The sequence below is a fragment of the Terrapene carolina genome, unplaced genomic scaffold (genome assembly GCF_002925995.2).
Source record: "Terrapene carolina triunguis isolate 2854851 unplaced genomic scaffold, T_m_triunguis-2.0 Scaffold233, whole genome shotgun sequence".
Classification (NCBI taxonomy): domain Eukaryota; kingdom Metazoa; phylum Chordata; order Testudines; family Emydidae; genus Terrapene; species Terrapene triunguis.
The window spans coordinates 10,207,621-10,219,411 of record NW_020664584.1 but is presented as its reverse complement, the minus strand read 5'-3'; the positions used below and the strand labels follow the sequence as shown (position 1 = coordinate 10,219,411).

The window sequence follows — 11,791 nt, the reverse complement described above, 5'->3', positions numbered from 1 at the left end:
CTAGGGGTTATAGTGGACCACAAGCTAAATATGAGTCAACAGTGTGATGCTGCTGCAAAAAAAGCAAACATGATTCTGGGATGTATTAACAGGTGTGTTGTGAGCAAGACACGAGAAGTCATTCTTCCACTCTACTCTGCTCTGGTTAGGCCTCAGCTGGAGTATTGTGTCCAGTTCTGGGCACCGCATTTCAAGAAAGATGTGGAGAAATTGGAAAGGGTCCAGAGAAGAGCAACAAGAATGATTAAAGGTCTTGAGAACATGACCTATGAAGGAAGGCTGAAAGAATTGGGTTTGTTTAGTTTGGAAAAGAGAGGACTGAGAGGGGACATGATAGCAGTTTTCAGGTATCTAAAAGGGTGTCATAAGGAGGAGGGAGAAAACTTGTTCACCTTAGCCTCTAAGGATAGAACAAGAAGCAATGGGCTTAAACTGCAGCAAGGGAGGTCTAGGTTGGACATTAGGAAAAAGTTCCTAACTGTCAGGGTGGTTAAACACTGGAATAAATTGCCTAGGGAGGTTGTGGAATCTCCATCTCTGGAGATATTTAAGAGTAGGTTAGATAAATGTCTATCAGGGATGGTCTAGACAGTATTTGGTCCTGCCATGCGGGCAGGGGACTGGACTCGATGACCTCTCGAGGTCCCTTCCAGTCCTAGAATCTATGAATCTATGAAAACCTGTGGGTGAACACTTCTCCCAAAGCGACCACTCTGGGTCTGACCTCTCAGTCCTCATCCTCCAAGGAAACCTGCACAGCACCTTCAGAAGACGAGCCTGGGAGCTTAAATGCATAACTCTGCTAGACACTAAAAATCATGGACTGAACCAAGATACTGGATTTATGTCTCATTCCAACAAACTAACCCAGTGTGAACTGCCCGGAGCGGAGCGAGGCAGCACTGAGCGTAGCAAGAAACTAGGCTGCTCAGCAGAGTCACTTCCTAGCCCAGGGGTGAACCTGTCGCTCCAGAGCCACATGCGGCTCTTCAGAGGTTAATATGAGGCTCCTTGCATAGGCGCCAACTCCGGGGCTGGAGCTACAGGCGCCAACTTTCCAATGTGCTACAGGATGCTCACTGCTCAACCCCTGGCTCTGCCACAGGCCCCAACCCCACTCCACTCCTTCCCCCAAGACCCCCACCCCTTCCCCTGAGTCTGCTGCGCCCTTGCTCCTCCTCCCCCCTCAAGCCTCCTGCACACCACAAAACAGCTGATCGCGGCGGGCAGGAGGCGCAGGGATGGAGGGTTAGGGGCTGATCAGCGGTGCTGCTGGCGGGTGGGAGACACTGGGGGCGGGGTGGGCTGCTGACATGTTACTGTGGCTCTTTGGCAATGCACATTGCTAAATTCTGGCTCCTTCTCAGGCGCACGTTGGCCACCCCTGTCCCAGAGGGAGCGAGTGGGGTTGGGATGGGAGGGCCAGGAAAATGCCTGAAGTGCCTATCACTGTTTGGGTCTCCCCAGCTTGGACAGGCAAGTGTGGGTGGGACAGTTCATTTAGGGTGCTATAGAAAGCCCAGGGGCCCCGATGACCCTGCAGAGAAACCCACCGGTAGCTGAGTGTTGTCAAGTTCTGGATCAGCCCAGGAGGTCAGTTCAGGTTGAGAACCCCTCCGTGCTGCACAAGGGCAGAGTGCCCATGCGTGCGGCTCTGGCGCTTCCTAGCACAAACACGTTGCTGACGCTCCGAGCAGAGTCCTGAGAGTGAATCCCAGTCTGGTGCCCCCTGCGGGGCAGCGCCCCTCCCTCGGGCTGGCACAGCGCTAGCACAGGTGTATGGCAGCACCGCCCAGAGGCCCAGGCTGGACCAGGGCCCCCTTTTGCTCAGCGCTGGGTGGACCCGGAGGCATACAGAGCTCACCCCTTTGGTGTGTGATGCCCTCACTGTGCGCAGGTTCAGGTCCCCAGGGAAATGAGTGTCTTCACCCAGCCCTATGAGCTGAAGCAGGCACCCAGACCCCCTCCGGGGAGCAGCTCTGCACAACAGAGCCCAAGGGCTGAGCCTGGGGGGTCCCTGCCTCCCTCTCCCTTTCAGACGAAAGGCAGGCATGAGTTTGCATTGCCACCCAGCTCCTAATGTCAGAAGCCGTCATAGGTGCCAAGATTCTAATCTCCTGGGGTGGTGCTCCTCCAGCTTTGCCCAGGCCCCACTCCCACTCCACCTCTTCCCCCAAGGCCCCATCCCTGCTCCACCCCCGCCCTGCCTTTTCCCGCCCCTCCCTCAAGTGCGCTGCTCCATCGCTCCTCCCCTCTCCCCCCTCAGTGCCTCCTGATGCCGCGAAACCGCTGTTCCAGAGCAGGCACTGGGCAGGATGGGGAGGCGCTGATCCGCAGGGCCCACCAGCGGGCAGGAAGCACTGGAGGAAGGGAGAGGTTCTAGTAGGGGGGCTGCCAGTGGGTGCTCAGCACCCACCATTTTTTTTCTCCATGGGTGCTCCAGCCCCAGAGCACCCACGTAATCGGCGCCTATGGAAGCCGTTATTCCAACAAACCCCAGGGCGGTAGCTGGCCGTGTATGTCAGAGAGCTGGAGCCAGGGCTAGCAGAAGCAAAGCCATCGGGAGCCAGCGCTGTGGGGAGAACAGGAGGGGCCTAGCTGTTCACCCTAGCCCAGAACAGGTCCAAGCCCTCGTCTTTGTGAGCAGCTGAGAGAGGCTTGCTGGGCTGGGCTCGTTCTTTTTCTGCTGGCTAGCGAGTGGTGTTGGACAGCGGGAGGGGGAAGCAGCAGGGTTTGTTGCTTATATGTTGGTGTGGATCCCACTGCAGGGCACGTGCGTCTCATGCACAAGGCCGGAGTTTGTTTGTTTGAGCAGAGTCTCTCAAGGCTGCCCATGTGCCTACACATGCTCCCATAAAGGGCAGGGCAGCCATGACCCTCCCTCAGGTCCCTCTCACCACCTGCAGCACAAAGATGGAACCTGGCGGGTGTCCGACCTGCTAGTTCTTAGCTTTGGCAGATCTCAATCTACAAATGGCAAGAGCTCTTCCGATTCTTCCACATACGACTGCCATGATCTACATCGACCTGTCTGGACTGAATATTGGCTGTCAGACCCCACTGGACATTTCCCCTTCCCCCCCCCACATCCCCTTCCGGATGCAGCTACTTAATATGGTGTCAGAGCCCGCCGGACATCCACCCTGGACACAGCTACTTAATGTGGTGGACTTGAAACCTCAGGGTGTCAAGCCCTGGCCAGCCTGTGAAGGACTCCCCACTGAAAGCTGGGCACGGCAGGTATCTAGGAGAGTCACACATACCGAGCAGGGGTTTGGAGTACCTGTTGTTCTGGGCTAGAACTCCCAAGTTGTGAGACATGGCTGAAGGTCCATCTTCTGGAGCAATCTGTGGAGTTTCATCAAAACCTGAGGATCGTGCCCAGAGCCCTGCTAGTAGAAAGTGTTATCCAGTGCCCCGTCTAGCAGACTGACAGTGTCAAAGCCCAGCATGGAGAAGATAATGCTGAGAAGGGTCCCTGCTCCGGCACCCTCACTGACACTCCCCGCAGCGCCAAATCAGGCACCATTTCCTGTTCTCAAGTCACACCAAGAGGAAGCTCCAAGCACAGAGGCAGACTCCAGATTGAGCTCAATGTTCTCCCATAAAGACAGACCACATATAGCCCCTGGGGATAAAGCCACCACGCCCCGCACAGCCCGAGGGCTGCTGATAACGAGCAGCCTGTGTCGGAGGCAGACTCCGGTGGTGCCTCAGCGTCGATGCCAAGACCTTCATCATTGCTGAAGAACCTGCCTGCACCAGTTCAGTCCCCAGTACCAAAAGTGCAATAAACACCAGTGCCGCCTCCAGAGGGGATCTGCTGCTCCTTCATCAGAGCATTGTTGCCCCATCTTCCAGCCGAGAGCCCTCTCTTCTGTCATCCGTGTCAACCTCTGGTCCAGCCAGGGTTGTCTTCTCCGTGAATGAGAGACTCGTTGGCCTGGCCAGGGCTTTGTGGCAGATGCCTGCCGCAGTAACGCTCTGTGTGAAGTCTCTGACAGGGTTCAAGTGCGTCTCTACTCACCCCAGCCCAGGCTTCCCCAGTCATGTCAGTGGTACAAGAACAGTCTCAGTTGAGCAAGAGCATCCCTAAGGACAAGGACCCTGAAGGCTCAACCTCTTTTGGAGAAAGTTGTACTCTGCCTCAGCTGAATGCAGCTAATTGCCGGGCTGTACTGGGTCGCCCCCTTCCTCTCGAAGGTCCTGCCCAGCGACAGGGAGCAGCTCAGGGCCGTCATTAAGAAGAGCCAGTTGGTGGCCAAGATGGCCTTACATCGGTGATGGACACCTCTGACACTGCAGCTCGGTCTATGGTCACCGCTGTGACAGTGCACTGAGTGTTGTGGCCCTAGGCATCAGGTACCCCGAGAGAGGAACAGGCCATGACTGAGCCTTGTCCTTTGATGGCATGGAGCGGACAGATGGCGCTCTACACCCATTAAGACTCCAAGACCATCTTGTGCTCCCTGGGGTTTACGCCCCAACCCCATACCGTCCTCAGCCTCCGTCAAGGCAGCGGAGCCATCCTGCCATCCAAGGCAACCCAAGTACCACGCCAATACGACAGAGGGTACCAGCCTTCCTCCTCGGCAATGCACCCCTCCCCGTTGGCAGGCGTTTGGATGTCTGTCTCACACCTAACCCCCAGCACAATCCTCAGGCTGGGGAAGATGGGCGGGGTCACACCTACCTCATCTGCAGGGCCCAATCCAGTCGGTGGACCCAGAGCACGCCTAACTCCACACCCAATGGCCAGAGGAGAAGGACCCCTTTATAAAGTTTAGCCAGTGGTTAGGGCACTCACTAACCCCATCCCAATCCCTTCCCCCCATCAGGCAACAGGGGGAATTGAACTGAGGTCTCCCACATGCCAGGTGAGCGCCTCAACCGCTGGGCTAAGGTTATGAGGGAGGAGCCAGCTTACTTGTGTGGAGTTAAGTGCGAATGGCGCCTGGCTCCAGGATCACAAGCAGCCATAGATGCCAAATTCTGTGAGGGAGGCGGGCTTAGGACTCACCCTCTCATCGTCAGCCTCTCCTGTGGGTTAGCTTAGGCAGCTCGCTGCTCAGTGCGCTGGCTTCTGTGAATCCCACTCTGCGGTGCCTGGCTCCCCCGTGCCTTGCGTAGGGAGCCTGGGCCCCTAGCTCAGGCTCTCTGGATTGATTGCAGTGATTTTCTGGGTGCTGAAAAGTGAGGCGTTGCAATGCTCAAGTCCCTTTGCGGATCCGTGCAGAAGCCCTCATGGCCAGGCTGCCTTACGCATCTTTCCATATGGACCTGATGATGCTCAGCATCCCCCCGTCATCCCCAAGGCAGCTTCGGAATTCCACCTACCCGTCAATTGCCTTGTCAGTGTCCTTCCCAAACCCCACTTGACCCTGAGGGAAGAGAAGCCATATACCTTGGCTGTGGACAGAGCTTTTCTCTGCTATCTTAACAGGACTTAACACCCATCAGCCGCCAGGCCTCTCTGTACTTATCCCCAGCCCATCGAAAGGCCATGCCATCTTGCCATAGAGAATCTCTAAATGGATCCCATTGTGCATTTCCATCTACTGGCGGATGGCTGGTGAGCCTCTCCCTCCATACGTCACCACACACTCCACCAAGGCACAGGTACTGTCTTTTGCCTGCTCCAGGAACATGCCTTCTCTGAGATCGGCAAGGCTGGAACATGGAGCAACCCACTGACTTTTGCTAAACATTACGTCCTTGACATGGCAGCCAGGGCAGATCACGAGTTTGGAAGAACCATTCTTTGACAGGGTCACTGGCCTAGTGGATGGGGGGTGGGTAGGGGAGGGGGAGAGCAGTAGATGTGATATATCTTGATCTTAGTATGACTCGTTCTGACACAATCCCACGTGGTGATCTCATAAGCAAACTAGGAAAATGTGGTCTACATGAAATTACTGTAAGGCAGGTGCACAACTGGTTGAAAAACAGTACTCAGATGTTTTCAATGGTTCGCTGTCCAACTGGGAGAGCTTATCTAGTGGGGACCTGAAGGTGTCTGTCTTCTTCTGGTACTAGTAAAATTTTTCATTAATGACTTGTATGATGGGTTCATTCACAGAGACCCCCTTGGGACTGTCACCTGATGTGCTGAGACTACCTCTGAGCCTGTTTTCTCTGCCAGTTTGGGCCTCCAGAACCCTGTCTTGTTGAGCCAGATATGCTAATCTGCTGCAACACAGACCCAGGGTCTGACCCATGCCTCCAAAGCTGCAGACTTAACTGAAAACGGCTTAGCAAGTGCTCCTGTCTCTAGCACCCAGACACCCAGCTCCCAATGGGATCCAAACCCCAAATAAATCCGTTTTACTCTGTATAAAGCTTATACAGGGTAAAGTCATAAATTGTCCACCCTCTATAACACTGATAGATATGCACAGCTGTTTGCTCCCCCAGGTATTAATTACTTACTCTGAGTTAATAAGCAAACGTGATTTTATTAAATATAAAAAGTAGGTTTTAAGTGGTTCCAAGTAATAACAGACAGAACAAAGTAAGTTACCAAGCAAAATAAACCAAAATATGCAAGTCTAAGCCTAATACATTAAGAAACTGATTACAGATGAAATCTCACCCCCAGAGATGTTCCAATAAGCTTCTTTCACAGACTGGACTCCTTCCTAGGCTGGGTCCAGCAATCACTCATACCCCCATAGTTACTGTCCTTTGTTCCAGTTTCTTTCAGGCATCTCTTGGGGGTGGAGAGGCCATCTCTTGAGCCAGCTGAAGACAAAATGGAGAGGCTTCCAGGGCCTTTTATATTCTCTCTCTTGTGGGCGGAAACCCCTGGAGTTTGTAGCCACTTGGGCAAGTCACGTGTCCATGAATGATTCAGCTTTTTGCAGGCCAACGCCATTGTTTGCATGTTAGTTTGAACGTTCCCAGGAAAGCTCAGATATGGATTGGCGTCTCCCAAAGTCCATTGTCAGTTAAGTGTTTCTTGACTGGGCACTTACTGAGAATAGTCCTTTCTCAAGAAGCTGACCAAATGCTTCACTGAGGTTACTTAGAATCAGACACATTGAGATACAAGTACATAGCCAATATTCGTAACTTCAGATATAAAAATGATACACACAAACAGCATAATCATAACCAGCAAACTATAACCTTTCCATAGACACCCCACTTGACCTCCTCTGTACAAGACCTGGTGCAACCATAGGACCCTGGTTGCAGCAATGATTTATACGGTCATAGTTCATGTCAATAACGTCACAACTTGGATAATGGAGTGGAGAGTATGCTTATAAAATTTGCAGGTGACACCAAGCTGGGAGGGGTTGCAAGTACTTTGGAGTACAGGATTAGACTTCACAATGACCATGATCAATTGGTCTGAAATCAAAAAGATGAAATTCAGTAAAGATAAGTGCAAAGTACTTCACCTAGGAAGAAAAAATCACATGCACAGATACAAAATGAGGAATAACTGGCTCAGCAGTAATACTTCAGAAATGGATCTGGGGTTATAATGGATCATAAATTGAATATTGGACAACATGATGCAGTTGCAAAAAAGGCTAATATCATTCTGGGGTGTATTAACAGGAGGTATGTAAGACATGGGAGGTGTTCTACTCAGCACTAGTGAGGCCTCAGATGCAGTACTGTGTCCAGTTTTGGGAAACGCACTTTAAGAATGATGTGGACAAATTGGAGAGAGTCTAGAGGAGAGCAAAACAAACAAACAAACAAAAAGGTTTAGAAAAACCTGCCCTATGTGGAAGGGTTAAAAGAACTGGCCATGTTTAGTCTTGAGAAAAGAGTAAGACAGTCTTCAGATATGTTCAGGGCTGTGATAGAGGGGTGTGATCAATTGTTCTCCATGTCCACAGAAGATAGGACCAGAAGTAATCAGCACTGTAAGGGTAGCTAAGTGCTGGAACAGGCTTCCACGGGAGGCTGTGGAATGCTCACATTGGGGGTCTTTAAGAACTGGTTGGACAAACACCTGCCAGGGATGGTCTGGGTTTTACTTGGTCCTGCCTCAGTATGGCTTTGAACCGTGAGGGTACTGCGGGAGGCTCGCAGTGGCATGTGCTTTGGGCCCTTGTATTGGAGCATGAGCAGGAAGGGGGAACAAGCGAAGGCCCAACAGACACTGTTATTCCAAACACTCCGGTCTCGTGCATGGGGCACTTGTGTACTTACAGTGGGATCCACAGCATCTCAAAGAGCCAGCATCACTGGAGTTCTTTACCCGCCTTTCCCGTGTGAGTTTTGACCACTCCCCTCTTCTCTCCACTTAGGACGAAGTCCGTTTCCTCGATGTCTGAGTTCGAAAGCTTGCTCGACTGTTCTCCCTACCTTCCAGGCAAGACCAGCCCTGTGATCCCTGACCACGCACGAGGCAAGGTGTCCCCAGCCACACAGCTACTGCCTAATGGCATAACAGACCCTGCAGGAGTCCACCCTAAGAACTGTACATATGTGACTACAGAGCAACCTGCCCCTGAGAGCCTGGCAAAAGAGAAGCCGGTCATTTCCTCATGGGATTATTCCCGGGCAAACAACCTCTCTGGGCAGGATCCAGCCCAGAAGCAAATGCAGAGGAGCTACACGGCACCAGACAAGACTGGGATCCGCATCTATTACAGCCCTCCGGTGGTGCGAAGACTGGAGGCGCCGCTAATCCACAACAAGGAGGGGAAGATCATGACTGAGCCGGGCTTCCTGTTCACAATGGCCAAGCCGACAGAGCTGGAGGAATCCGACCGCTCGGAGAACACGTACAGCAGGTGGCTGTGCAACTTCTCCAAGCAGCACCGCGAGCTGCTGGACAGCCGCAGTGCTGACAAGGCTGGGCCCTCCGGCCCCAGGTTCCCAGCCTCCCTGCACGATTTTGAGATTTCCGGCAACATGAGCGACGACATGAAAGAGATCACCAACTGCGTGCGGCAGGCCATCCGCTCCAGCTCGCTGGAGAGGAAGGTGAAGAGCACCTCCAGTCAGACCACGGGTCTGACAACCGTCGGCACCCAGACCATTCAGATGGTGAGTGTCGGCCTGCAGACAGACACGCCCCGGGGAAACCTCCACAGCAAGAGCTGGTCCCCACGCAGCTCCTCCCTCATGTCTGTGCGTAGCAAACAGATTTCTTCGTCTCTGGACAAAGTCCACTCCAGGATCGAACGGCCCTGTTGTTCTCCCAAGTATGGCTCCCCAAAGCTCCAGAGACGGTCTTCCTCCAAGCTCGACAATTCGAAGGACAGAAGCCTGTGGAACCTTCATCAGAGTAAGCAAAATGGGTCGGCCTGGGCTAGGTCGACCACAACCAGAGACAGCCCGGTCCTCAGTAACATCAACGATGGCCTGTCCAGCTTGTTCAATGTTGTGGAGCATTCTGGGAGTACAGAGTCCATCTGGAAACCAGGCTGTCCAGAGAGCAAAGCCAAGCCAGAAGCCCCGAAATATGGCATCGTGCAAGAGTTCTTCAGGAACGTGTGCGGGAGGGCTCAGAGCCCCACTTCTGCCCTGGAGAAGAAAGAATCACCGGGAGATGATGGCACCAAAAAGCAGGATCACTCCCAGCCAGCCACCTGCCATCCATCTGAAAATGTCTCCCGGAGCTTAAACAAGAAACTCCCGAAGCAAAGCAGCAGCGAGGAGCCCAAGGCGTCTTCCCCAAACCAGGGGAGCAAAGATGGGGCCCCAAGGGACCTGGACATCACATCTGTGATAGCCAATGAGGTAAGAACATAAGAACGGCCAGACTGGGTCAGACCAATGGTCCATCTAGCCCATTATCCTGTCTCTGCCAGTGGCCAGTGCCAGATGCTTCAGAGGGAATGAACAGAACAGTTTATTAAGTGATCCATCCCCTGTCATTCAGGCCCAGCTTCTGGCAGTCGGAGGTTTAGGGACACCCAGAGCATGGGGTTGCATCCTTGCCCATCCTGGCTAATAGCCATTGATGGACATAGCTTCCATGAACTTGTCTCATTCTTTTTTGAGCCCAGTTATACTTTTGGTCTTCCCAGCATCCCCTGGCAGCTTTGTTTTTACCCTAGCGAATAACACAGACTTCAGGGCAGAGCTGGCTGACAAAACAAACGTGTTTAGCTTCTGCGCCCACCAGAGGAGGTAGCTTCCTCCCCAGCCTGAAGTGTAGTGCAGCCCCTCTCCACCCCGGGGGCTGGAGGGGTGAGAAGAGCAGACCTGTTCCTGCAGCAGTTGGTGGGTTGGCTGTAGCACTGTCTGCATCTGCCAGCCAGACACACTCAGGCAGCAGCAGCCCAGGCTTGTGCTGCAGCCTGGAGGGGCCCCGCTGGCTCAGCCCGTGGCTTCTCCCATGCAAAGACTGCTCCCCACATGGGGGCTGGGTACACGCCCTCATTCACGGAGCTGGGTAGAGACACTGGCGGCCTGGGGGACCTCAGCCTGCACCCGCGTCAGGGCTTCACACTCTAAAGCGCTGGCTCTCGGGGCAGGCACTCTGCCTCTGGGCTCACCCAGTGCCAGCCCCAGGGGGCCCTGGTCCCAGCTGGGTGTTGCTGCAGTACAGTACGGTTGATAAGAGCAGTCCCCTCTGCTAGCACTGCACCTAGCCCAAGGAGATCTGCCCTCGAGTGGGTACCAGACTGGTCCCAGCTGCGTCTCCCCTGAGCCCTCCACACCTCTAATCCCCCCTCCTCTTTCTCTTTGCAGGACACAGCATGCGACTGCAGCTCCCAGTCCCTCACCTCCTGCTTCGCCCGGCCCTCCCGCTCAGCTGTCCGGCACTCCCCTTCCAAGTGCAAGCTGCATCCCTCTGACCCCAGCCGGGCGGAGGAGAAGGCAGGGCCTCTGAGTGAGTGAGTGAGGGCAGCGGGGACTGGGCTAAGCCGTGTCTGCTTTCTGCGGCCCTGACGAAAGAGCACGCTTCCCGCCTGCGCCAGCTCCGCCGCAGCCTGCGGGACCCACCCGCCCGCCCCGAGAGAGCTGTGCTGGGGTCCCAGTGGGCCCCTCGCTCTCGCAGAGACACAGGCGCATGCACATCTGTCTCCTAACTGTTCCCCAGCTGATGGGGGCGCTTAAGAAGCAGATGCTGCAGGATAGTCGGGAACGGAGGCTTCCAGCGTTATGCCTGGACCCGGTTCCAGGGACGGAGGGGAAGTTACTCTGGGCGGGTGTCTCCTGACCCCCAGGAAGTAGCCTGCCAGCCTCACTGCTCCTGCAAGGGAAGGATGATTCCAGGAGAGAGGAGGGCGTCCCCAGAGCCTGGGGTGGGGAGCTCTGTGCAATTTCCATAGACCTGCACTTCAGGGAGACCGACTGTTCCCATGCAGCTGGCGGAGGGTGGGGGGGGAATGAAGAGATGGGCCCTGCTTGCCCTGGGATGTGGGAACTGGGAACCACCGCCCTGCAGCAGCCTCTGGAAAGCCGGCAAAGCTAAGGCCCCGAGCCTGGGACTCCTTGGGGCCGTGCTGCTGACAAGCGCCCTGGAGAGGAATCAGCAGCCGGAGTGTGGAGAGCAGCTGGGTCAGCGCTCAGAGGAAATGCCCCGGGCATGCTGTCACTGCACTTCACAGACAGGGCTGGGGGCCGGGGAGGGGGGCGCCCGGGGGGGCCGTGCTGTATAAAGCTGATTGATGTGTGTGAGGCTCTTCACTGTGTTGTCTCCCTTGTCATGTTGTCTTCGAGTGGCACTGGCACGCCCCTTCACTGACACGGCCTCCCCTCCCCCGCGCCTTGGGGCTTTGTGCAAACCCAGCCCAGGGTGGATTGCCCTGCTGTTGCATCAGCTGCTGCTGTGGTGCTCGGCTCGCCTCCTGTGCTGGAAGGATGCCGA

The 11,791-nt window shown here is 54.7% G+C and overlaps 1 protein-coding gene across 2 annotated transcripts in view; it reads left to right on the top strand.

Moving 5' to 3' along the window:
- SOGA1 (suppressor of glucose, autophagy associated 1) overlaps positions 1–11,523 on the top strand; it is an 85,679-nt gene extending 74,156 nt beyond the window's left edge. For both annotated transcript variants that reach the window (XM_024194553.3, XM_024194554.3), the window contains exons 14-15: positions 8,271–9,711; positions 10,669–11,523. In XM_024194553.3, the coding sequence (XP_024050321.2) occupies positions 8,271–9,711; positions 10,669–10,818 (1,591 nt within the window). In that variant the 3' untranslated portion in view covers positions 10,819–11,523. The remainder of the gene's footprint in view (positions 1–8,270; positions 9,712–10,668) is intronic.
- Positions 11,524–11,791: the final 268 nt, after the last annotated feature.